The sequence below is a fragment of the Gadus macrocephalus genome, chromosome 17 (assembly GCF_031168955.1).
Source record: "Gadus macrocephalus chromosome 17, ASM3116895v1".
In the NCBI taxonomy this organism is placed as follows: Eukaryota; Metazoa; Chordata; class Actinopteri; order Gadiformes; family Gadidae; genus Gadus; species Gadus macrocephalus.
Genome location: NC_082398.1, coordinates 9,987,240 through 10,013,456, shown reverse-complemented (window position 1 = coordinate 10,013,456; position 26,217 = coordinate 9,987,240). Strand labels below are relative to the sequence as shown.

Below are 26,217 nucleotides of genomic sequence, written 5' to 3'. Positions count from 1 at the left end.
AGAATGTAACACCCAGTCCCCCGGCCTCGGCTGCAAGGGCCCTTATTTTACCACCAGATTTGTTTTTTTCAGTATCCATTTTAAGCCATTTAAAATACTCAATACACATTTGTGACATCTCAACTGAGAGTGGGAGTACCGCAGGTGTAGGATAGAGCAATACTTCCCAACCACATCGAAAACTCTGAGGCTGCCGTGTTTTCACCAAGGACGGCAGAACTCGCTTCCCTGTCGATGGTGTTAGAGGTCAGGAGAGGAGATGGGCAAGTCATCAGGAATGCAGGAGGAGATAAGGATAGGTGAGGAGCAGATCAGTAGGGGGAGAAGCCGTGATCTTTATTGTGTATTCGTCAAAAATCGGAACTAAAATTGCAATCAGATGTTTGAAGGGAACAATTAAAGCTGTTGGTAAAGGGTTCCCTCTGCTGGTAGGTGACTAGAATTACAACTAGGTCAATAACCCGGTAGCTTTGTTAATAAAACTATAAATCTGTCTAATGAATTGGAAATATTTTTGTATTTATCAAAGTATAAATGTTTATTTTTGAGGCAAAAAATAATGTATTGGCCAAACAATTATTATGGATGGATGTGAAAACGCAAATTACTATTTATAGTAGTAAGCAAATAATGAAAAATAGCCGCATCTATATTGAAAGAAATTCTATATTTTTCTGATGGCTGTCGGAAGAGAGTATTCTTCTTTTTAATGCTTTTGTTCTGGTCTATGAATCAGAGTCATATCGTTGAGTCAGACAGCACAAGTCGTCAGACAGCACAAGTCGTCAGACATAGTGTTTATTTCAGTCTTTAAAGTTTATAACAACTTCTGGATAACATGAAACATGAAAAAAATTAACAAAAAGAAAAGAAAACGAGACCAAAATAAAAATAAAAACAGAAAAAATGTAGTACACTTTTTTTTATCACACCCAAGGGTGACAAAATTAGAAATTTCATAAAGTGGTTTTGAAAAGAAAAAAAATCACAGGTTAATATCACCCCCTCCCAGACCCTTCACCCCCCTCCCCCGCCTACAGTACAACTGGTGTCCTACACATTGTATCAGGGAGGAGCCAATCACCTAGGGAACATTTACATACGGAATACAGTTTCAAACCAGATTCAACTGGATCACACAGTAGGTTTTGAGGGTGTGTGTGTGTTTGTGTGTGTGGAGGGGGGGGGGGCATATATAGATGATTTATTTTCCATTAGAGTGGTTTGGAAAGCAAGACCTGGGTTTGAAGAAACTGCTACACGTTAGTGGGGACGACCACCAAAACCGTTTGGAAGAACTGGTATCTAGATTACCAAAACGTTTTGGCGTCTCCCTCGATCGGTCCTCACAATCAGAGTAAGCCTACATTTTTAGAAAGAAAAAGCTCCCATAGTGATTCTGAAGACTCTGACAACTATTTGCCTCAAGTCTAGCTTTTTGTGGTTTCGTAAGTGATCGGCCGTGTCATAACTGCCAAATAAAGTCAATATACCTTTCAAATATATATTTATTTCATTTCTATATAAAATACCGTTTCATTTGTAAGAGCCTCACTTTGTACAACTTTTGAGTCACTGTTCATGAGCAGATGCCAATGAATGGGTTATGCATGTGTGTGTGTTTGCATGCGAGTGTGTTTGTGTGTTATGAAAGTGAGCGAGAGAGCGAATGAGCGTGCAAGCTAAAAAAGAAGAATACCCAGAATCTATTTTTTTTATCACAAATACCTAGTACCGATTCCGACCTAAAATACTACAGTAAAAAGGTGTTGTACACAATATACACATTATATTACTTACAAAAAATAAGAGGAAGTAAATCATAGGGCGTTATTAGTAAAGTGATCCACGTATTTCGTTAGTACCATCAAATGAAATGTAAAATCTGCGCGAAGCGAACAGAGAGGGAGAGGGAGAGCGTTAGAGAAAGTGGTGAGGAGAAAGAGAGAAAAGACGCTGTAAAAGATACAACGAAAGAGCTAAGCGTCAGTGCATCTCTTATTCTTGGATGTTCCGAAGTTTAAAGTGTGCGGATGTGAGACTGTGAAAAGCATCCACTCCTTAGTCAAATAATGAAAAGAAAGAAGAATAGCAAATGAATGAACGAGAGAAAGGGGAACATTTTGTGAAATATTTGAACAAGGGGATTTTCGTGAAAAGAGGAAGAGAAGGATTTGGTTCTTTCCATTTAATGAAGAAGAGAGGAGTGTGAAAGCACTTAAGTTTCTCAGAAAGGTTCCAGACACCTTGTTCTGTGGGTATTTGTACTGTGTTATTTGAGGTATCGGTACTTTTATTTAAGAAATAAAAAAATATCCACTAAATATAGATTGATTTGTGGCCGTCATTTGCATTTTTTTTTGTTTATGCTGTGTCTCACAGTAGCACCAAAGTTTAAGATTTAGTTAAGTTTTCGTTTTTTTCCTCAGAAAAAAATAATAACCACACTGCACCATTGGAATCCAACATCGTCACTCGGGTGACACACATCGGGTCACCACCCACCCAGCCTTGCCCCCCCTCCCCATTACTCCTCGTTAACCAATCAGCTTATTTTTGTAGTCGTCAGAGGGGCTGTGGCCAGGGAAAGGGGGCGTGTCTAGTGTGACGCCGTGTTCCGTTACGTCCTCTTCATGCAGACCACACAACGACTGACGCGCGTCCGCAGATTTCCGGCCTTCAAAGTCTCAGACTGGGGCTTCCTGTGTGGGTCAAAGTTCAGGGGTCAAAGATGGAGAGAGCATGTGTATATGTCTAAACCAATATTTCAGAAGCGATGATGGCATGTGTAAAGGGGGCAGGATAGTCGACGAGCTAGGGTGCTTGATTCGCTGACGAAAGATACTGGGTTCGAACCACCAAATATCCACAGCCCTAGCTGTAGGCACCTAATCCTTCATGAAATGTTTCTGAATCCAGTGCAAGTCGCTTTGGGTAAAAGCCCAAACTAGCTTTAAGTTAAACTAACTAAACAGTAAAGTACCTCATAATTCAAAAGGTGCAGAGGGGAAACATCAGCCATATATAATCATTGGTGAATATAATCCTTTCTCTTCCGATACGAACGCTGTCCCTCCATTGACCCGCTCGACCTTTTGGGGACAATCACAGTGTCACGTGGGCCCCGTCTCTCACCTGAACATCTCGTTGGTGTCCACGGTGGCCAGCCAGAAGCTGTAGGAGTTGCCAAAGTAGTTGCAGGTCCCCCGGCCGTGGCACTCGATGAACGGAGCGCTGCGGAACTCCTCCAGGCAGGAGCCGGGGGAGGCCAGAGCCTGGCCGGAGCCCTCTGCTCCTGCACTGGTGTGCTGGGGGGAGGAGGGGGGGAAGAGGCGGGGGAGAGGGGAAAGGGAGGATTTAAAAAAAATATGTAGCTTCTGGATAAAGACATCTGCTGAATGACTGTCGTCACTTTAGTTGGGTTGTGAGTGTGTGGCACTGGTGCGTTGTACTGGGCTTCTGATGGGTATACTGTGTACTAGTGCAGGGGTTGGGCGGTACCATCATGAAGGAGTAGCCGATCCACAGGGCCTCCCAGTTGGCAGGGCAGCTGGGGATCTGGATCGTCTGGGAGTGAACTGCAATCGTCATGGCCGGAGCCTCGCACACCGAACACCTGGACGACACGCACACACACGATTCAATGAGGAGTCGAAACGCACACGCATTCAGACTTGATCAGATGTGGGGCTAGGTGTTACTTCTGCTACTACTACTACTTTGCTGATAACGTTGCTGGCGTAGAGCTTGGTGCTACTACCCTACCACTACTACCACTACCTGCTGGTTTAGGCTTTGACGTTGGTCCTCATATATTTCTACAAGTATTACTTGTACTACCTGCTGTTGACCTTTTAGTATTTCTACCAAACTACAATAGTTTGTGTATAGGGCTTGAGGCCTTCTCCAGTGATGGGGTTCATGGACAAGGGCTTAGTGACTAAGACCATCACTATACTACGACGACTAGTTCCACGGGTACTGCTCCTCCTAGTTGTACCTGCTGATGTAGGGTTTGATGCCCTCTCCAGTGATGGGGTCCATGGACATGGGCATGGGTTCAGGCGTGGACAGCCAATAGGAGTAGTCGTTGCGGGAGGCAAAGTTACACACGTTGTTGATGTTGCAGAACATGAAGGGCATGGTGCTGAACCTCCTCAGACAACTGCCAGCCGTGCCTGGAGGGAGGAGGGAGGGGGAGGGAGAGGGGAGAGTGAGACAGGTGGAGGAGGGAGAGAGGAGAGGAGGTGGTGGTGGTGGAGGGGAAGAAGAGTGGGAGGAGGGGGAGAGAGGAGCAGGGGGAGGAGTGGAGATAGAGACGGGTGGAGGAGGGAGAGAAGAGAGCAGGTGGCGGAAGGAGGAGAGGAGCAGGGGGGAGGGGAGAGAGAGATGGAGAGAGGAGGTGGTGGAAGGAGGAGGGGTAGTAGAAGTGGAGGAGAGGAGCAGGGGGTGGAGTGAAAGAGGAGGAAGAGATGATCAGGAGAGAAGGAGCGCTCTGTCCCACGTGTACATAGAGCCCCAGTCCCTGGCCGCCCCTCTGGGTGACTCACCGAGGTCCTGGCCGTGAGCGCGCTCGTTGCCCTGCACGTACAGCAGGGAGTAGCCGTCGTAGATGAGGCTGGTTCCGTCGGGGCAGAACGGGACGTCCTGGCCCTGGCTGTGGCGGGTGATGAGGAAGCCGTGGGCGGTGGAAGCCGTTCCAGGGGTCCCGGGCTGACCCTGGGGGCCGTCGGAACCGGGGGGGCCGGGGTACCCACGCTGACCTGGGTGACATTAGATTGGCTCAGATTAGGTTGTTATTTTTTACATTGCATTACATTACATTACATTTACTTGATTACATTATGTACATCACGTCCGATTAGATTGCGATATTGTATTGCAGAAGGCCACGTTAGATTACAGCTTAACTACATTATATTGGTGGCTACTTTATTCATCGCCAAGGGGGGGTTAAGTCGGATCGGTGGCGCACAAAAAAACGAAATGGCAGGTAATGATTAAAAAAAAAGATTGAAAATATAATTAAATAGGAAAAACTCGGTACGATAAATTAAAATAGACTTATAAACGAACGACCACGAGGGGGGGATTGCGCAGTGACAGACGGAGAAACGTCCTGAGTGTTGTGATGGTCATCTGGTGTGTTGTGATAGTATCAGTGGTGTCACTCACCTGGTTGTCCCGCTGGTCCAGAGTCTCCCTTCCTGCCGGGAACGCCGCTGAAGCCTGGCGGTCCCTCTGGTCCGGGGTCCCCTGGGTTACCTGGTGGGCCTGAGGAGGGGGGGGGGGGGGGAAGGGGTTTAGAATGATCTTCACGTCGTTTCATTGTTTTCTAAAAAACGTTATTCGTCCTGGTAGAGATGACGGAGTAGGTCTCATCCTCTCCACTATAAGTCAGTTAATATAAGCTATTTAGTCACTTAACAAAAGCTTTATCCAAGGCTTATATCCAGTAAGAGTGACATATTTATCATGACCGTACGGGGAAGTGTTGTGCAGGTTGTGGATACTGGGATTCGAACCCAGTACCTTTCAGCTTGGAGTCAAACACCACTAGGCTATCCTGCCCCACATGATGTCAGCGTCAACATAAATGCTATTTGATCTATATCCAAAGAGGCTACATGTATGTTTATATATCGATCAATGTGTACAGAAAGTTACATCGAATTGGTTTATAATAATTGTAAATAAATGATGTCAAATTAAAAGATGATTATAATGTCATGTCAATTTGAGCCCTTTCTTTCATGAACTGCTGCCCCGTTGAACCTGGTCGCTGGGCGCTATCCAACGCTAGCTAGCCTCATGAGCTAACATCCATGCTAACCTGAGAGTCCTTCAAGGCCAGGGGAGCCGGGGGCTCCCCGTCCTCCGTTGAGCCCTGGAGGGCCGGGGTCTCCCGGCGCTCCCTTCACCGGGATGGTGGGTGCATGACCGGGGTCTCCTTGGGGTCCTGGGGGTCAAAGGTTACACAAAGGTTACAAGGAAGGTACAATAAACATAAGGTTACCCTTTTAGCTTTTATTCAAATGCATTTTCTATACGAATGAAGGTCTAGAACAGGGTTAACGTTTCATTTTATTCACCTTATTAATATCAATACTTTTTAGTGTTTAATCTTAACTTAACAGTTCCTTGGACATTGGTGGACGGTCACACTCACCCTCGGGTCCAACATCACCACGCTCTCCTGGTTGACCGGAGGAACCAGGAATGCCACCATCTCCCTTGGGTCCTGGAAAGCAGAGGCGGTCAGTGAAGCAATGCTAGCGCAAAGTACAATTTACATAATCTACTTCGGGGGACTTGACCTACCAGGGAAACCTGGAACGCCGGGAAGACCGATGTCTCCCTTGAGACCTGAGGGACCAGGTTGTCCGGACGAACCCTAGTCACATGACACACATGAAAATAGAGTCATTAGTGTGTAGTTAAAACATCGGAATCGGTAAAGTCTCAGCGTCTAAGATCGAGACCCCCCCCCCTCAGTTAGTCGGTGGTCGACTTTCCGATTTCAAAAAACTCAGTAACAGTGTTCTGTCTACTCCAACTGGGTATTCATCTGTGTGACGTGAGCGAGCCTAGCTCTTCCGGCTCGGTGCAGGGGGTGGGACGGGTTTTGGAAGGGTCTATGGTCAGATTTATGTTGACAAAGAGAGGAATGGGCTGGTGGGCATTTTCCATTTTTAGAATTGATCAGTTGTTGGATGTGATTTTTATTGATAACATTATTGAAATCACTATCGATCAGCATTGCCTATCGATGGATATGTTCAGGTTGTTCTAGGCTAGGAGCCAGTTGAACTGTTAGACAGGGTTTTTGCCGTTTGTTCGGAACAGAACCTACCGGGAATCCTGGGGTGCCTGACTCTCCCTTGGATCCTGGGAATCCGGGTTGACCGGGAACGCCAGCAATTCCCTTATCTCCCTTGACGCCACCGCTGCCTCCCGGACCACGAGGACCCTCCGGACCAGGAGCGCCTTCGTGTGCACAAAGGGTCAAAGGTCATTATAGGGTTACGTGCACTTTTTCTTTTTTTCGTAGAGCACGGAACACATGAGTGTATTGTTATATAGTACTTCTACTATATATGTATGGATATTTATATATAGGTATAGATATATTTATTTTATATACATACATATATCTTTTTCATATTTTATTCATTTGAGATGAAATATACTTTTCAAACAAACATCCAAAATCCAAAATACAACTCAGAGAGAGCAATAAGAGCAGTGCAGCAGTGGAGGGTATGTTTGTTTCAATGGTCCAGACGTCTGTAAAAGACGGAGCCAGCACTTGACCACAGCGTATCACGGAACATGAGACGATTTGGACCTCGTCGCTGAAATCGGAAAAATCCACCAGGGTCCAGGATCCATTGCTCACAAATGTATTTATAAATGGATTCATTTCAATATATTTATTTAATTAAGTGGCATTTGTTTTGTGTTGACACGACTCGGTCAAGAGTGGAGACACATTTTTTTGTACGATGAAAACTGCAAATTTCAGTTGATTTTTTTGGTGGTGAAATTAATTCTCCCAAACTCAAAAGATTAGTTTTAAACGTCACAAACCTTCTCAAACATGATTCCCCCCCAAAAGTAATGGTAAAACATGGTTTATCACAATATAACACGTAAAAACCTTCAAACCACTGTTGTCTAACCTGCCAGACCTACGATTCCCAGAATCCCAGGGAATAGCAGAGCCGGGGCGGCAGCACAAAGGGGAGAAAAGAAAATGGTTAGAAGCTTGAGTTAGCGTAGCAATGCTAGCATACTTGCTAAAAACTATTAATACTATAAATAGACTAATTCAACAAATAATATTGTTAACATTTGTCCAGCTCTAATGGTGAATATACTTTGGTATTATCTGTCTATATAATATTGGTATTATATACTATTGCTGTCATATGCTATGCTAGGCTATGTTACGTTTATCATGGGTCAGAGGTTGCTAACGTGAATGGGTGCACTTTCCCACCTTTTTACTGTTAAAAAATAGGATAACATACCTTGATTTTAGCATGTAATATGACATTTTTTATAATAAAAAAACAAGGATTCTTTTTGGTGTGTTAGTTGTGAAATTAATGGACTAAAAAAGTGTCTTATTCATTAATAATGTGCTGGTTGTGATGGCAAACTTTTTTTCCATTCCTTTAACAGTTTTATTTGTAAATTAAGTGATTGGATTAAAGATGCTTACTTTTTCAGAGTCTAACTACCACCAGAGTAGAGTGCATGATAAGTTGAGAAAAGTGAGAGAAAAGGGGGTTAGATTTCAGTGAACAGCGAAACAGAAAATGAAAGTCTAAAGTAAGTTGTAGTTGATTCAGCCAAACTGAAAATTCGGATCATATTTCGGAAGATAGAAAGTGGATTCCAGAATGTGGTGAACAATCAACATTCTAGAACATGTGAGCTAAAAAAAAACGACATAATTTTTATAGGTGCACGTGCAGTAGGAGCTTGAACATCCAAGTGGTTGATACCTTGGGGACCTGCGATTGGCCGGATGCACAAGTCATCAGGCGAGGAGAGGCGTGGCCACACCGGGGGCCAGGCCACCAGAAACAGGAGGTAAAGTATCACAGCGTGTTTTTTTTTTTTTTTGCTCCCTAGTCCACAAACGCACTTAGGACACCGGCTCATGTGTGTGGCAAGCCTGAAACAGTGCTGGTCGGTATCCACATACATGCTACATTACACACGTGGTTAAATGTACAAAATAATCAGAGACCATTTTTAATGATAACGATTTTAACTGAGCAAGCCAACCATTTAAATGTATGGTTTCTTTCTACACGGTTGACCAAATGTTACTAGTTAATCAGTAATTTGATCCCATCACAGGTGGGATTGATTGAAAGCTGCCATATTATTCTCTGGCGGCTGGTGTGTTCCGTGACTTTGTGTCAGACAATGTGACCCAGCATTGTTCCAGGCTTCTCTTTTAGTTTCGGACAATCCATGCAGGTGACTATTGAGACACTTAACCTGCCTAGCAACAGCTGAGACAATCCAAACCCTGCACCATTCACAATCATTTTGTCTCATAAAATTGTTCTATTTTGTGAATGTTAATAAATCAACCAACACTAACTAAGTGCTATGATGAATGGATATGGAGGATAGATGGACGGATGAAGAGATGGGTGGATGAAGAGATGGTTGGATGAGATGATAGAAGGAACAGATGACTGAATGATGGAAGACAACGTGGGGCAAAGAGTGGAAACCCATGCTGTGGTCGTCGAGGGGCGTGGTCAGAACTCCCCCGGTAACGGACAGTGATTGGTTGGCGCACAGATTTGACAGATTTCCTTTCTGGGGAGGAAGAGGATGGTGGAGGACAGTGCAAGTGGACAGTGCATGGTTTCCATGATGACGTACGCTAGGGTGCTCTGTGATTGGACGGTGACGTGGGTTGGTGAGGTGAGAATATTTCCCCGGCCTGTGATTGGCCCTGACGTAATCTCATGCTCATTGATTTCAACGTGCACGGCGTTCACACACAGTGTCGTCGGTTGGCGCGTGCACGGTTGCTGCCTGGTTTGAACTGGTTTCATTTGAGTAAGCTACTCCCATATGGGATACATTATGCTATTAAACAAACACCGGAAATATTTGTTGGCCGAATCCATTTTAACCAGGTGAGCAAGACCGGTAAACCAGAATGGTAAACCATGTGTCTAAACCATTACAGGTAAACCAGACAGGTGACCAGGTGGTTGAACTAGACAGAGAACCAGGTGTTGAAACCAGACCGGTAACCAGCTGTTTAATCCAGACCGGTAACCAGCTGTTTAAACCAGACCGGTAACCAGGTCTATAAACCAAGCGGGTGACTAAACCAGGCAGCAACGTATCACGCAGGTATAGATAAAATATCTCTGAATCTTCTCCACGTACCTCCTCGTCCTGGGGGTCCAGGTGAACCTCGGCCTCCCTTGGGGCCCTGAAGGGCTGATCCAGGGCTCCCAGGGGGTCCGATGTTGCCTTGGGGTCCTGGGAGGCCGGGGAAGCCACCGTCTCCCTTGGATCCTGGGAACCCAGGACTACCAGAGGGTCCGGGAAGACCAAGGTCTCCCTTCGAACCTGCAGAGAGGAAATACGTCTTGTTCAAGTAAGGAATTAACTGGTCTTTGTATCAGAGACTCGGTGTATACTAGAATTAACTATTGACGAAATGTTTGTACTGGACCGTAGCAAGAATTAAAAAATATTCAAATGCAATGATCTTCACAATATTAGCATCTATATGTGTGTGTGTGTTCCTACCTGGCAATCCAGGATTACCGGGAGCTCCTGGTCCACCATAACCAGGAAGACCTGAGTGGGAAGCCAATTAGAAGAAATGGTAAATGCAGTGACTTCAGCATTGTACTTTAATATCAAACCATGATCATCAATTATACCAATTAACCTTACGTTACATTACAATCCTTTAAGGTACTATACGTTACTTTACAATAATATTACTCTAAGATAATGTAACTTTATGCTACTTTCGTTACTTTACGTTACTTTACGTCAATTTATGTTACTTTACGTTACTGTACGTTAATTTACGTTACCTTACATTAATTTATGTTACTTTACGTTACTTTACGTTACTTTACGTTACTTGTCACCAGACCCACCTGCTTCTCCCTTGGTGCCGGCTGGCCCGGGGATTCCGTCACGACCTGCCTGACCCTTGTCCCCTGGCAACCCTGGGCCGCCGGAGCGACCGGACTCTCCGGATCTACCTGGGGACCCATTGGCCCCAGGGCCACCTGGACCGCCGTCCAGACCTTTGGGACCGGTAATACCAGGAGAACCTAGCAGGAACAAACACAGCACAGCCAGGGATTAGCATGGAGATGATCACAGGTAAATTCAAGGCTGCCCAATCTGCGGCTCGGGAGCCCACTTGGGTCCCCTGGTTCGCATAAGGTTCAGGAGGGTGAAAATAGATTTTTAAGCTAGGTTGATATTTTATTTTTATGAAATAAATAGTAATTTCAAAGGTTTGTCACAAAAGGGAAATTCATACATAAACAGACATGACAGCTACTAATGCTGATCAATTGACGTTGGGTGATAAAAAATTAAAAACGTCTGCCAACTATTGCCTACGATTAAATGTCGGCAATATAAAAGCATCTGTGTTTTAGGACAAATTTTAAATAGATGTTTCTGATTCTGCAAGCCATTGCTCCCCGGGCCAAATAAGTTTGATTTAATTGAACCATTAGCTAACCACTGGGTTCACAGGGTGAAACACCCAGGTACAGGAGGGTCTTACCTTGGAAGCCGGGGAGGCCGGGGTCTCCCTTGGAGCCTGGTCCCCCTGTTATCCCTGGGAGACCTGGCCCACCGGGGTTCCCCTTCTGACCTGGACCTCCTGGGAACCCAGGCTGGCCTGGATCACCCTGGGAGGGGAGAGAGTATCGATCAATTTAAACAAATGATCAGGTCAACCATCTATCTTACTTCTATCTAGGGGGACAGTCATGCTGATACAATGTTATCTTATTTCAGGTTACAATATCAAAACAAAACATCCCAGAGGTTAGCACTTAAATGTGTTGAACACTTACTTCCAAAGTGGACCTCGATGGTAAAACCACCACATTGAACGACATACACATGACATGTTTGTGACACTTGTGATGTCACACACGGGTCGATGTTGAATTGGCGTGTAATGTTCTATCAAGATCACACCATTTGTCACACATAGTGGGACCAGTTAAACCTGATCCAGGGTGGCTGGACTAAACAAAGGGGGTGTCTCCAGGCTCTGATCCTGCACCTTAATTCCTGGATTGCCTGGCGGTCCCGATCCAGTGGAGCCGGGGTCACCCTTGCTTCCGGGGAACCCTGGAGAGCCGGGCTGTCCCGAGGGTCCGCCACGACCGGGCTGACCTGGCCCACCCTTATGTCCCGAAGGTCCTGTGATGTCATCACCATGCGACGACAACAAACACAACAGCATTAGCCCAAGCCCGAGGTGAGTGTGAGCTATGGGTAAACAGTGAGGTGTTTGTTTGTATGTTGTCGGGGTATTCTCAGAGAACATGTTCTCTGTTCTCCGGGAATTTCAGTCACAGCGCCCATGGGATTATTATGATGAGTCCAGTTGTCCTAAAATTCAAAGCCCCCAAAATACCATCAAACTGGGATGTGGCTGAACACTGATTGGGTAATGGTGGTAGGGTTGTAACAGGTGTGTGGTTTCAACATAGATTAGGTTTAACACGTCATAAAAGGGGTGTGATTTCACTGCTGATATGACATTTTTTATAACAGTGGTGTGTTGTCGTTTTTTTCGCCAGGCATTCAAGCTCACCTGGGAATCCCATCTCTCCCATGCTTCCTTTCAGTCCTGGAGCTCCGGGGCCACCTGAGGTGCCGGGAATGCCAGAATCTCCCTTGGTACCTGAAAGCAACACAACACGTAAGAAAACCTCCTTACCGTCCTTAAGATATTCAACTACAGCGCCGCCTGTGATCACCTTGATGTGGCATCGCAATCAGAAGGCATTTCAAACTATATCTGTGAGACCACCCTCACCTGCGGGTCCCGGTAGCCCGGGGCGACCATCTGTGCCGGATAGTCCAGGGTCACCTGGTACACCGGCGACTCCCTTCTGACCAGAGGCGCCCGATAAACCTGGAGTCACAAGGGAGTCCAACACACATGTCAAAGCTTCACAATAAAACAGGTGGAACGCAACGCTCACCGCTTGCTTATAAGACGTCCGATTTATTGAGTACATACGCACCCACGGCAGAAACACAGAAAAATGTATTATTCTACAGCCAATCTTTTGTCAGAAAAACATAAATAGCTCTTTAATATTCATATATGAGTAGTAGAAATGTAAATGTTATGGTATACATTATGGACTGTAAATGCTACATGATAACTAGCATATAGTATTTAAGTGTAAAACCTATAATCAGTAATGAAAGTAATAAGCAATTAACTACAACTCAAAGTATGAATGGCGTGTCAAAATCCGCCACAACAGGAACACCTTTCTAAAAACGTTGAATTACTACCAGGACCATGTTATTGCGGTCGGCGTACCTGGAATGCCAGGTTCTCCCTTGACTCCCTTCAGTGCTTGAGGGGGCAGGCTGGTCCCAGGAGGTCCTTGTACTCCGGGGTCCCCTCTCTCTCCCTTCACACCTGAAGGTCCAGTGGTCCCAGGCCTTCCGGAAAAACCGTCGTCACCTAGGATGAGGATGAGGAGGAGGAGGAGGAAGAGGTGACAAAGGTGACGCAGGTGCGTTGAAGCTGCATAGCCCTATCAATCAAGGTGTCTAAGTGTATAGGCGTGTGTTTGGTGTGCAGGGGTGTGTAGGTGTGTAGGTGTATGTGTGTGTGTAGGTGTGTACATGTGTGTGTGTGTGTGTGTGTGTGTACCTTTAGGTCCGGGGAAGCCCGGTCCCCCTGGACCTCCGGGTCCTCCTGAAGGTCCTGGCGATCCCATTGGTCCCATGTCTCCTTTGACACCTGTAGCCAATCAGAACCCAGTCACATGGTTGATTGTGTCAGTCACCAGCTGGGAGGACAGGCACCTTCTCAGCCCTGTGGCCATCCTGGATGAATTAGCGCAGCGCTAACTGATGCTTGGTCTCCCTAGCGGCCTGGTTAGTCCTTCATTAATTGCATTTGAAGCTAAAGTAAATCATGAGAGATCTTCACCTTGAAGTCCAGGCAGTCCGTCGCGACCGGGCCCTCCAGGGGGTCCTGGGGTTCCCAGAGGTCCCGGAGAACCAGGGAAGCCGGGGGATCCTCTGTCTCCTGGCAAACCGGTGCTGTCCAGACCTGGGGGGCCAGGGTCTCCCTTTTCCCCGTTGGAGCCCGGGAATCCTGGAATACCGCGGTGGGAAAGGTTGGTTATGAGCTAATGATCCTCATAAAAATAGTTTCTGTGAGGATTGCTCTCCTAAGGTAAGCAAGAAAAGAGTCGGGTAAGGCCCAATCCCATTTCTACCCCTTACCCCTTCCCCTTACCCCTCCCCCTTGTTTTGAAGGGGTAAGGGGTAGAATTGGGATTTGGCCTTAGGCCCAATCCCATTTCTACCCCTTACGCCTTCCCCTTCCCCTTATCCCTTCCCTTTCCCCTTACCCCTTCAAAATAAGGGGGGAGGGGTAAGGGATAGAAATGGGATTGGGCCTAAGTAGAGCATAAAAAAAAAATGGAAATACAAATGTGGAAAGAAAATCGAGATATCTTTACTAGATGTATTGATGATAACGTGGCTTAAAGGTTGGGCTATTGCACATTAAAGGCATTCAATGTATTTCACAGACTGGATGGAGGATACCTGGGGATCCCATGAGGCCTGAGGGTCCGGGGGGGCCCGGGGGCCCCTGAGAGCCAAGGTTGATTGATCCTGGGGGGCCTCTAGGACCCTGCTGGCCAGGAGTACCGGGGTCACCTGGAGAGAAAGAGAGAGGTACAAATGAACCAGGAACTTTCGGGTGATCCCTTTGACTTTATAGGGATGTTCCAAATAACTATGACTGTTCATTCTTGTTCTTCAGAATATTCTTATTTATTCAGAGGGAATAGTTCCGTGGGGTATGCTGACCTTTGTGTCCGGGCCCGCCGTCTAAGCCAGATCGTCCTGGAGAACCTGGGTTTCCAGGGAAACCAGAATCTCCCTTGGGTCCGTGGTTTCCCTTAGACCCGGGGAACCCAGGAGAACCGGCGGGGCCGGGAAGCCCGAAGCCCGGGTCACCCTGGGGGACACATTAGAAATGCATACTGAGTGCCATGGGCACGAAATAGTGCAACGCTGGTCAACATTAGTCCACTGGCTCCAAGAGGGAGCCAAAACCAGCGGGAATAACTTTGATAACTGTGTTTGACCCACTTTGAGCCAAAGGCAAACAAAGGAAAGTGTCTTGTGTTATCTCTGATCATTTCCCGGATTCCTCGTCTTTCGTTTGGTACCAAACCAAACCATGAACGCATTTATTGATTTGTTCATGTGTTCACCTTTAAGAAGAGTTGAATAGCGACCTCTATATACCGGCGTTCGACTGAGAGTAGGAACATGGCATGCTGTTTGGTGTTCTGTACTGGTGTTGTGAAAATGTGCTGGGGTGAAATGGGCCTTATCTATTGTGGTTGGAAGTGTTGGCTGTTGAGTGCTATTGTTCAGCACTGAGTCTTTTGTTGTTGGAAGGTGCTGCCTGAACTTATCAGACCACATCCTGTGGTAATGATTCTCACAAGGCCCATACCTTGGCCCCTGGGAACCCAGGCTGTCCCGGGAGTCCGTCGACGCCTGGTCTTCCTCCGCCACCAGAAGATCCTGGCTGGCCGGGAGTACCTGGGAATCCTGGAGAGACCAAGGAAGGAAGGAGACGAGGCGACAAGGAAAGGAACACGGTGAGGATAGGATACTTTAAGACAAGGTGAGGAGGAAAGGGTGAAGGGGAATGGATGCGGCCCTAACCTTTGCCACCGGGGGGTCCTGGGAGACCGATACCGGGGAGTCCGGAGTCCCCCTTAGTTCCTGGTGTCCCTGGGAACCCGGGCTGTCCGGGGCCACCTGGGCTGCCTGGCAATGGAGGGACAGGTCAATCTCCCACCACAGTAATATAATACAACCAGAATGAGTTTTAGGGGTACAATTGGGCTGGCTTCATTTGTGTACCTGGCTGTCCAGGTGAGCCGGGGTCTCCGTCCTGTCCTCGCGATCCGGGCAGACCCTTCTCCGCCACAGTCGCACCTGGTTCACCCTTAGAGCCTGCATGGGACAGAGGGCGTTGGTACGGAAACCAGGAAGTGGCCCTCGAAGCAGTAAGTGTGTAAGGGTATAATTTAGCTAAATATTTATCCAACTACGTCCATTTAAAAATAATATTGAGTTCCACGACTTCGTGTTCCCTTTGTTTTTTTACCCCCGATTTGTGTATACTTTAAATACTTTTTCCATTGTATCTCCGCTCACAAATGGATCTCAGCACATTGGATTTCTGCTCAGTTGCTCACACACTTACGCTAGATTTCTGTAGCAGGGTTATGAATCACATGCTAGGGGCTACATCTCTTTATCAGGTAGCATGGTGCTAAACCACTCCCATGCTAGGGGCTACATCTCTTTATCAGGTAGCATGGTGCTAAACCACTCCCATGCTAGGGGCTACATCTCTTTATCAGGTAGCATGGTGCTAAACCACTCCCATGCTAGGGGCTACATCTCTTTATCAGGTAGCATGGTGCTAAACCACTCCCATGCTAGGGGCTACATCTCTTTATCAGGTAGCATGGTGCTAAACCACTCCCATGCCAGGAGCTACATCTCTTTATCAGGTAGCATGGTGTTAAACCACTCCCATGCAAGGAGCTACATCTCTTTATCAGGTAGCATGGTGTTAAACCACTCCCATGCTAGGAGCTACATCTCTTTATCAGGTAGCATGGTGTTAAAACAATCCCATGCTAGGGGCTACATCTCTTTAGCACATAGCTTGTGGATGAACCTCATGTAGGTGTAGATGCTACATCCCTTCAGCATGTAGCGTGTAGCACGTAGCATGTTGTGGTACCTGGGGACCCGTGGCCTCCAGATCTGCCAGAGACTCCCTGGACGCCCTTCTCTCCTGGGGGGCCCTGGGGGCCGAACCCTGGGGACCCGGGGGAGCCCCTGTCCCCTGGCCCGCCCGACAGACCCGGTTCACCGGGGGGGCCTCGCTCTCCTTTCACCTGGTGAGAGCCCTGAGGGACACACACAGGGAGACACAGTCATAAGACAACACACACACTCAACACAAAGAAACACTGAGACCAGGGTGTGAGTCAACCAGTATGAGCCCAATATAAACATCAACATGTACACTATATAAAGCCAGTTTAAACCAGTATGAGCCCAATATAAACATCAACATGTACACTATATGAAGCCAGTTTAAACCAGTAGGAACCCAATATAAACATCAACATATACACTATATAAAGCCAGTTTAAACCAGTATGAAACCATTATATACATAAATGTACACCATATAAAGACAGTTTAAACCAGTATGATCCCAATATAAACATCCGTGTGTAAACGATATAAAGCTAGTTTGAACCAGTATCAACCCACTATAAAATTCAATATGTACTCCATGTAAAGCCAGTGTATCGAGTGTGAACCCAATATAAACATCAATATGTACGCCATATAAAGGCAGTTTAATTCAGTATAAACCCAATATAAACATCAACATGTCCACCATGTACAGACAGTTTAAACCAGTATAAACCCAATACAAACCCAATATAAAGCATGTTTAGACCAGTTTAAAGCCAGCTCACCGACACTCCTTTAGGGCCGGGCAGTCCGGGGGATCCGTCGCGACCGGGCCGTCCGTCCAGACCGGGCAAGCCCCCGGGGCCGGGGAACCCACTGTCCCCCTTCTCTCCCCGCACTCCGCCCACTGAGACGGCATTGCCGGGGTCCCCCTTCTCTCCCGGGTAGCCCGCGGCTCCCGTAGACCCAGGGGGTCCCTGAGGGGGAGGAAGGGGAGGAGGAGGGGGAGGAGGAGGAGGAGGGGGATCAGGAGGATCAGGAGGAGGAGGAGGAGGAGGAGGAGGAGGGGGAGGATGGTGGGGGAGGGGGGAAGGAGGAGGAGGAGGATGGAGGGGGAGGAGGAGGAGGGGTAGAGGAGAAGGATGAGAGGAGGAGGAGGAGAGGAAGGGACGGAGAGAAGAAGAGAGGAGAAGGAGTTGAGGAGGCAAGAAGACGAGGAGGGAGGAGGAATCTTTATTGATTCTGGTTGCATGTGAGATGCTGACGTCAGATATCTGTCTCTAGGTTGTAACACAGAAGTGTAACCAGGAAGTGTAAACAGGAAGTGTAACCAGGAAGTACTCACGGCAGGTCCACCGGTACCGGGTTGTCCAGGGAATCCTCGGTCTCCTTTGCTTCCTGGACCTCCGGGCGATCCTATAAACACCAGCAATACTACGGTTACTACTACACTACTTTTATTATAAGTAGTGCTATTACTAGTACTGTTAATAAGATAAGATTACTTTAACATGATGCTGAGTTATTTTATTACTCGCAGGCGGGAAAACCTACGACTGTTACTACTATTATTATTACTTCTCTAACTAGTATTACTGTTGCTAGTACTACACGTACAAAATATTTTCATAAGAATGAGCTTGACTTAACTATGACCAAAACTTTTAAAACTAAAAGTACTATAAACTACTATAACTACTATATATAATACCGCTACAACTAATAATAAATTAGTTAGAAAGACCTTGACTTTACTACTACTACTACAACTAATAATTTATCAATTATATCGATCTTGACCCTACTACTACTACTACTACTACTACTACTACTGCTAAAACTAATAATTTATTAATCATATCGATCTTGACTTAACTTCTTCTACTACTACTCCCACTACTACCAATAATAAAATAATATGTCAGTAGTATAGATCTTGACTTTACCAGGTCCCAATAGTCCTACTACCACCACTAGTAAGATATGAACGGGTTGGGGTCTGACCTGGGCGGCCAGGCACTCCGGCGGGTCCTTGGGGTCCAGCGATGGGGTTGCTGCCTCCCACACAGTTCACACAGGTCTCCCCCTTCTCACCTGAAACACCAGCAGCAGCAGCAGCACCAGATCAGAGGTGTCCCAACACTGTGGGGGCCTTTTACACCTGGTAGGGTAGCCAGGTGAGCGCTGGCACCTTGGTTAGCATTGAGATGATATGCTTATTGTCATGGAGTGGGACAGGGTTAGGGTTGGTTGGTTAGCACTTTGACTGTGTGTTTGCTTGTTAGTTCTGTTATGATTGTTAGGATGGTTGTTTCCAGTACTCTTATTCTTGGGGAGTCTACACACACACTCTCCTCCCCATTCCCCAATCGCTCCCTCGTGTGTCTCTCTCTCTCTCTCTCTCTCTCTCTCTCTCTCTCTCTCTCTCTCTCTCTCTCTCTCTCTCTCTCTCTCTCTCTCTCTCTCTCTCTCTCTCTCTCTCTCTCTCTCTCTCTCTCTCTCCACAGAGACACACACACACACTCACCCCTGATGCCGTTCTCTCCCTGGTATCCCCTCTCTCCCTGTTGTCCGGGAAGACCGGGCTCGCCGGCAATACAGTTCCCTCCGCCGCTGGAGAACCCTGGGAGCCCGGGGGCTCCGCTGAGACCCTGGGGGCCCGGGCCGCCGTCCCGTCCTGGGGCCCCGGGCAGAGACACACCGGGGACACCGTCCTCGCCCTTCATGCCCTTGTCTCCGGGGTAGCCTGGGGTCCCTGGCTGGCCACCGCCGCCGCCACCTGGAGACGAGGAGAGAGAAACAGAAACACTACGGTCAGATGCTCCTCACGTCCGTTACAGAAACACTACGGTCAGATGCTCCTCACGTCCGTTACAGAAACACTACGGTCAGATGCTCCTCACGTCCGTTACAGAAACACTACGGTCAGATGCTCCTCACGTCCGTTACAGAAACACTACGGTCAGATGCTCCTCACGTCCGTTACAGAAACACTACGGTCAGATGCTCCTCACGTCCGTTACAGAAACACTACGGTCAGATGCTCCTCACGTCCGTTACAAAAACACTACGGTCAGATGTTTGATACATTAAACCATGCGTTTATCTTACCTGGAAGTCCGGGCTGTCCTGGTGGTCCATTCAAACCTGGAGAAGGTGAAAGGTCAAACATCAGGTTAAAAGATGAATACATTATAGTGCATGTGTTTGTATCACAGTGTGGGAATGTGTGTGTGAGGGGTCTTAACGGATCCAAAATGATACGCCTGATACAATTCTGTGACTACTGTTGAAATCCTGTCGAATAAAACATGCTAACTTGAGAGGAAGAGTTTGAAATAACTTTGAAAGACTTAACATGAATAGGCTACAGTTTCGCTTTAAAACCGCTGATAACAGATTTTTCCCCTTATTTCCCACTCTTGCGGCTTTATCAACTTTTTTTCCTGTGCTTATGTTCTGATCATGAAGGTCAGCCTAGTCATCACAAAGGTCACAAAAAAATGGTGTGTGTGTGTGTGTGTGTGTGTGTGTGTGTGTGTGTGTGTGTGTGTGTGTGTGTGTGTGTGTGTGTGTGTGTGTGTGTGTGTGTGTGTGTGTGTGTGTGTGTGTGTGTGTGTGTGTGTGTGTGTGTGTTTCCAGGTTCCAGATTTTATTCGCACGCACCTGCTGTTCCTCTCTCTCCCTTGTGTCCGATGGACCCAGAGAAGCCGGGTTCACCTTTAGGCCCGACCTTCCCAAATGTATCTCCACCGATAACCTGTTAGACGCACAGCAGAGAGGGGCAATTTCACCACCTGGTGGCCATGGGGAGATACTGCACACAATTGTTACTTTTGACTAGCAGAGCGCTAGCTACAATAAGATAAGAGATGTACTTCCTAGATTGGAACTTAGGGTGCATAGCAGAAATACGAATGAAAGAGGCCAAAAATGTATCCAAGAATATAAACTACAAAGCTTTAAATATTAATATAATAAGACATTTTACTGATTTGTTTATCAATAGAGAGGCAATCTCATGCAAGAAGTGCACATGAATGTGACTGTGTGTATCAGTATTATTTGTAATATTATCAGTATTTATGAGTATTTTTTTAAATTTGTCTCCTTCAGGTCATGGTGTGATTATTTCAAGTCAGAAGAGACTGCACCATCTGGTGGTCAGGGGGAGGTACTGCACACGCATGTAACCAGACTCACAATAAGTGGTCTCTGTTATTATTTCTCTTTTTACTGTCACTCCTCCACTTAATGTTGTATTTTTCCCACCTGGCGTTCAGAGAGGGGTACTGTACTTTCATTCAGATTCTTACTGCTGAACACAAGGAAGTGCTGCACAGCTCAACTCAGAGCGATGGTTCCAGCGCCTTGCTCAAGAGGACATTAACATAATAGATTCTATACGCACCAGGCCCGGGGGTCCGGGGAATCCACGATCACCCTTCCCGCCCTGGGAAAGTGAGAGAGGAGGCAGTGTTATATTTCATTTGCTTCATTTTGAAAATGCTTTTGAAAGGAAAATGCTTATTTTCCATGCTGATGAAGCATGTCAATTAGTTTTCATTCAAATAAAAACAAATAACACAACCTAATGCATGTCTCTAAATATTCGTAAAGTGACCCCGGATAAGTTGTTGAAGATGAGTGAGTGAAGAAAATGTATCTATGTTCTTCATGTCTATGCATTTTAATAACAATAATAATAGATAATAATACAATAATTAATACAAATACTCACTCTATCTCCGTCCCGCCCAGGAAGCCCGGGGCTGCCAGAGTCTCCTTTGCCTCCCTGGAAGAAAGAAGGACAGGAGAAGAACAGCGCTGAAGCAGGAGGTAGTCGGGATTCATACAAACAATATAAATACATACATTACAGTAATGATGGTACTTCATGAGGGATTAAGTACTGTGGTCATGAGTCGTGTTTTGCTGTTTTCAATAGTTATAATTCGTTCTTATTGAGAACTCATTATTCATTTCTGTTTTCTGATGACAATAGTGATTTGTTTGTGAGTTATTATCTGTTAGTTGGCGACTTTCATTCATTATCGTACCTCATGATCATTAATAACTAAATCATGTGGTAAGAACAAGGATAGTTAGTCGTTATAGTTATAATGTGTTCGTTAATGTCTCACGGGGAAGCCAGGGGAGCCCGGGTCGCCATCTTTGCCTGGTTTGCCCTGCAGAGAGAGGATATTGAGTTACAGTCATGACAATCAAAATGTAGTAAATATAAAAATAACACATGTATTTATTGTGTGTGTATGTTGAGTGTCTGTTTTAAGTGTTGTATGCTGAGTGAGTGAGTGAATGTGTATGTGTGTGAGTGTGTGTGTGTGTTGAGCATCTGTTGTTGTGTGTGTGCGTGTTTGTGTGTGTGTGAGAGTACTCACTCGTTTACCAGCCTCTCCAGCTTCCCCTTTCCCTCCCTTTTGTCCGCCAGAAGGACCCTTAGTAATGCAAAAACAACATATTATATATTAAGAATTAAAATAGATAAATATTTCAAATCAGACTATGTAAAATATATACAATGAGGTTCGTGGAGATATTAACACATTTAAAAATGATTGCCAGAGTTGAGGAATGCATTAACGACAGAGTTGAGGATAACATTATTGGCAGTGTGCAATGTAATCATATTGACATACATAACAATACGATACTATAAATGATCATTAGAATAGATTGATTATACTTACGGGAGTGCCGGGATTTCCAGTATCTCCAGGTTGACCAGGCAATCCTTGTTCTCCCTGCCGATCAAATAAAAGCATTGATCAAGCAAAAGTACAATTCTCATTATTAGTAAGAGATAATCAAGTGTTTTGTTTGTCATCTAGTGGCCGTCGAGAGAATTTCAGTAGCTGAATTAATGCTGCCCTCTAGTGGGGGATTTATGCTGTGGCACTTCAGAGCTGAATGGAAACGCGTTTAAGACAGGGACAGTCTCGGCCATGTTATTTCCTGGTTGGTTTCGGGTGATAGCAACCAGAGGTTGTTAACGACAATATTAAAGACACACTTGAATAAATACTAAATATAATATTTGCAAACGACGGAACCCTCTTTTGGGTAGAACATGAATATTAAATATTTCTCTATGACTCCTGTTAAAATCTATAAACATTGGTTCCAATAGACTCCACTGATTAGGAATATCACAAGACACTACTGTTGGTCTCAGATATCCCTGCTGGGGGTCTTTAGGGTCTACTCAAGATATCTAGGAGCTACTTCGGGTCTCAGATGCCTTTGTGATCTCCAAAGACCCCTGAATATTGATACAGCCTACTATAGCTTAGGACCAATTCAGATCAGTCTCTGGAACCTCCTAAAAATATGTAGACCCTTCCATCGATCTACAGCCCCCTCCTGCAGACCGAGGACCCCTAGTGTGTTTCTAGAAGCTACTGTTATTCAAACACACCCCAGCTGTTAGTGTGTCGGACCTAGGATAGAGCAGGGACCACCTCCTGCTCGCTCAGGTCTACTGATGTTCTCTCTAGGGCCATGTGTGAGTGCTAGCGGGCCGGGGGGGGGGGGGGGGGGGGGGTTGGGGTACCTTCTCTCCTCTCTGGATTTCCGACTCTGGGGGCTTCTTCTGCTCTCCCACCTGACCCGGGGGACCTGGGGGGCCGGGCAAACCCTGCAGCCCCTGTGACCACACACACACGCACACACACACACACACACACACACACACACACACACACACACACACACACACACACACACACACACACACACACACACACACACACACACACACACACACACACACACACACACGTAAAAAAACGCATAGAGATTATGGGAGTGCACCTAACTTTTACAGTATTGTTAAAATTAAATTTGGATGAAAAGTAATCATGTATTTTATCCTTCGTACCTTATCTCCTTTAGGTCCTTGGAAATTCAACCCCATGTTTCCCTGGAAACAGAAACACAGAGCGACGTGTCACATGATGTGATCAGTGCTCAGATCTTCTCCAACAAAATAGGTCAGTGCTGTTTTTTTTTTTTTAATGAGGAGAGGGCTAAATCATCGTCAGACGATAGCTGATGGGTTCCAAGATTGCTGCTCTCCACGTTGACTGTTCACCTGCATGCAACCAATGCCCGCTCAAACGGGACTGATCAATACTACTCTGTGTCCAACAGACTAGAAACAGACACCGGAACGCTTCCGATCCCAAAATATTGCCCCAATGCCGACAGATTCTGAATTAATATTCATGCATCTATTTATAGAGATTACTATTATCCTAGTGAACTACTATTTATTCCTATTCTTCCAATCCTTCTTGTTTGTAGTGATGCTTCTTTAAAGAGATCCTCAGTACAGCAGGTGCTTCTGAGCCTACTACAGTAAGTTATAAAACTGATAGTTCTGGTCCTGGATTCAACTGCCTGAGGCCGTTGTGAAATACCCTATAAACACACACCTGTGATCGCAAAACAATACATTTCTAACGTCTTTCACTTTTGTGTCATGGGTCGGAATTCCCATATTTTGGGAATTCTGGTGTGTTTCCCGGTGCGTTGTAAACTCACCTTGGGTCCAGGAAGTCCAGGTGAACCTGGTCGACCCTGGAAGAGACATCAGAGGCTTGGTTCAGCGGTAGGACCCCTTTAATAGTGCCTTGGAACCCCTTTAAAACTCTATTATACATTTAATATTCCTCCATTAGCCCTTTAAGTTAACGTGGGTCCAGGTTGACTCAGTGAGCGTTCCTGGGTTGATGGAATGTTATTCCAGGGTTCCCTTACCTCGAAACCTCTGGGTCCAGGTGGGCCGTAAGGTCCCGGCAAACCAGTGGGTCCGGTACCGCCCTGTAACACACACACACACACACACACACACACACACACACACACACACACACACACACACACACACACACACACACACACACACACACACACACACACACACACACACACACACACACACACACACACACACAGACAGAGAGAATCAATATGGATATTGTCATTGCTGTCTATAACTGACTGGTTCAAACACTTTGCTAAGGCCTAGTGGTGGTGGAGGACTCACAGGTACTCCCGGTATTCCCGGCAGTCCCGAAGTCCCCTTCTCTCCGAAGCGGTTGGTGGAAATCACATCGCCTGGGTCTCCCTGGGGATCAACAGAACAAACCCAGGTGTGAATTGCAATATTATCATCATACAGTAGTCTATTAATAGTTTATTATTTTCGGGAATAAAATAAATCACAGAATCGTTTCTTGGCCAAACTCGTACAGCGACGACGCCAATGTTTAAACAATACTACAGAAGAATAGACAAAAACATGATGTCATGCTTACCTTTGCTCCTGGCAAACCAGGAGGTCCCTATAAGCAACCAAACATGAAGGCAAGTGTTGAGACATCAACATAAGGTGAATAACATCCACAGCTGGGTAAGACGGCGTTCCCTCCCAGACAAACTCACCGGTCGCCCCTCCAGTCCTCCGATGCCCGTGTTTCCTGGGAATCCCCTCTCACCCTGAAAGACGGGGAAAAACAAGGTCATGTGACCGATGACATCGCCACAAGGTGACCTCGGAGAAGGCGCTTGTATCTGCTCATTTTGTTTCCGATAGCATTCATCAAGACATGGTTCTGTTTGAACCACTGTGGAGGACGACTTCACCGTGTGACACACCGATATATTATCGCAGCATGTTTATATCTGTTATCGTTTTATGTTTTTGATTACCTTTGTTCCATTGCAACCTGCCGTTCCTCTCGGACCTGGTGGTCCGTCCTGCCCTGGCAGACCCTGGGAAACACAAAGTAAACAGGAAGTGATGTCACTCTGGGCCACCATGCAGGTATGGCCATATTGCAACTTGAGTAATCCACTCTAGTGCAGGAGTTTAATGCTTTTAAACGCTGGGCACTTTCTCGTTAAAAGCTGCAATCATATCAACAGATCTGTTAGCAAAGAGATGTTGAATTTATTTTATTCTTGAAAACTCACAGGAATTCCTGGGGTTCCTGGGAATCCAGGCAATCCTGAAGGTCCCTGAGAAAATAAGTGATTGATTAATTCAACAGCACAACTGTTTTAACATATTTAAAACACATAGGATCTTGTTCTGTAATTCACTTTGTGATGTGAAGTGCAGTCAGAATGAAAGCAGTCCCATTGTCGACATCTGCTGGACAGATAATGCTTCAACAGCCTGGCAACATGAAAGAAAGAGTGCTGCTGCTGCTGCTGGCAACTCATAGCCAATGGACCTACTGTTGTTCAAGATAGCTATTACGCGAGCTTACAAACATTAGCAGCTAACTGCTAAGTGTTTTCTATTCTATCATAACATCTAACTTTTATTTTGTCTCATTGAGATTAAAAACCTCTTGCATAAGCGACACCTGGCCAAGACAGCAGCAGCATACAAAAAGATACAATAAAGTAAACATAATACATATACCTTATCCAACATATGACACCACATTACTACACAATAACACATTATTCTACACATAGAACAGGTCAAAGGAGAGTCCCATTATCCTGCATGATTGCATGAAACATATTACACATGAGAGTTTGAAATATTCTTACTCTTATTCCTTTGGGACCGAATGGCCCTGAAGGTCCGTCAGTTCCCTGGGAGGGAGAGAAAGATGGAGAGAG

General features: G+C 46.0%; 1 protein-coding gene across 1 annotated transcript in view; it reads right to left on the bottom strand.

Annotated features, from left to right (window-relative positions):
• Nucleotides 1-746: 746 nt before the first annotated feature.
• Nucleotides 747-26,217, bottom strand: part of col4a5 (collagen, type IV, alpha 5 (Alport syndrome)) — a 40,619-nt gene continuing 15,148 nt past the window's right edge. The window contains exons 4-50 of the mRNA XM_060077285.1: nt 26,146-26,190; nt 25,555-25,599; nt 25,291-25,353; nt 25,024-25,077; nt 24,897-24,923; nt 24,626-24,706; nt 24,337-24,399; nt 24,121-24,156; nt 23,456-23,497; nt 23,129-23,221; nt 22,266-22,319; nt 21,957-22,013; nt 21,699-21,743; nt 21,296-21,349; nt 20,966-21,007; nt 20,221-20,314; nt 19,666-19,701; nt 19,082-19,333; nt 18,559-18,648; nt 17,900-17,970; nt 17,340-17,531; nt 16,586-16,754; nt 15,691-15,783; nt 15,490-15,594; nt 15,275-15,372; nt 14,617-14,767; nt 14,350-14,463; nt 13,724-13,891; nt 13,442-13,531; nt 13,103-13,249; nt 12,584-12,682; nt 12,359-12,448; nt 11,822-11,961; nt 11,312-11,438; nt 10,665-10,844; nt 10,303-10,353; nt 9,934-10,119; nt 6,854-6,987; nt 6,322-6,394; nt 6,170-6,241; nt 5,834-5,959; nt 5,176-5,274; nt 4,551-4,763; nt 4,001-4,178; nt 3,502-3,616; nt 3,136-3,308; nt 747-2,702 (exon numbers count right to left, since the gene is read on the bottom strand). Coding sequence (XP_059933268.1) covers nt 2,621-2,702; nt 3,136-3,308; nt 3,502-3,616; nt 4,001-4,178; nt 4,551-4,763; nt 5,176-5,274; nt 5,834-5,959; nt 6,170-6,241; nt 6,322-6,394; nt 6,854-6,987; nt 9,934-10,119; nt 10,303-10,353; nt 10,665-10,844; nt 11,312-11,438; nt 11,822-11,961; nt 12,359-12,448; nt 12,584-12,682; nt 13,103-13,249; nt 13,442-13,531; nt 13,724-13,891; nt 14,350-14,463; nt 14,617-14,767; nt 15,275-15,372; nt 15,490-15,594; nt 15,691-15,783; nt 16,586-16,754; nt 17,340-17,531; nt 17,900-17,970; nt 18,559-18,648; nt 19,082-19,333; nt 19,666-19,701; nt 20,221-20,314; nt 20,966-21,007; nt 21,296-21,349; nt 21,699-21,743; nt 21,957-22,013; nt 22,266-22,319; nt 23,129-23,221; nt 23,456-23,497; nt 24,121-24,156; nt 24,337-24,399; nt 24,626-24,706; nt 24,897-24,923; nt 25,024-25,077; nt 25,291-25,353; nt 25,555-25,599; nt 26,146-26,190 — 4,809 coding nt within the window. The 3' untranslated portion in view covers nt 747-2,620. The remainder of the gene's footprint in view (nt 2,703-3,135; nt 3,309-3,501; nt 3,617-4,000; nt 4,179-4,550; nt 4,764-5,175; nt 5,275-5,833; nt 5,960-6,169; nt 6,242-6,321; nt 6,395-6,853; nt 6,988-9,933; nt 10,120-10,302; nt 10,354-10,664; nt 10,845-11,311; nt 11,439-11,821; nt 11,962-12,358; nt 12,449-12,583; nt 12,683-13,102; nt 13,250-13,441; nt 13,532-13,723; nt 13,892-14,349; nt 14,464-14,616; nt 14,768-15,274; nt 15,373-15,489; nt 15,595-15,690; nt 15,784-16,585; nt 16,755-17,339; nt 17,532-17,899; nt 17,971-18,558; nt 18,649-19,081; nt 19,334-19,665; nt 19,702-20,220; nt 20,315-20,965; nt 21,008-21,295; nt 21,350-21,698; nt 21,744-21,956; nt 22,014-22,265; nt 22,320-23,128; nt 23,222-23,455; nt 23,498-24,120; nt 24,157-24,336; nt 24,400-24,625; nt 24,707-24,896; nt 24,924-25,023; nt 25,078-25,290; nt 25,354-25,554; nt 25,600-26,145; nt 26,191-26,217) is intronic.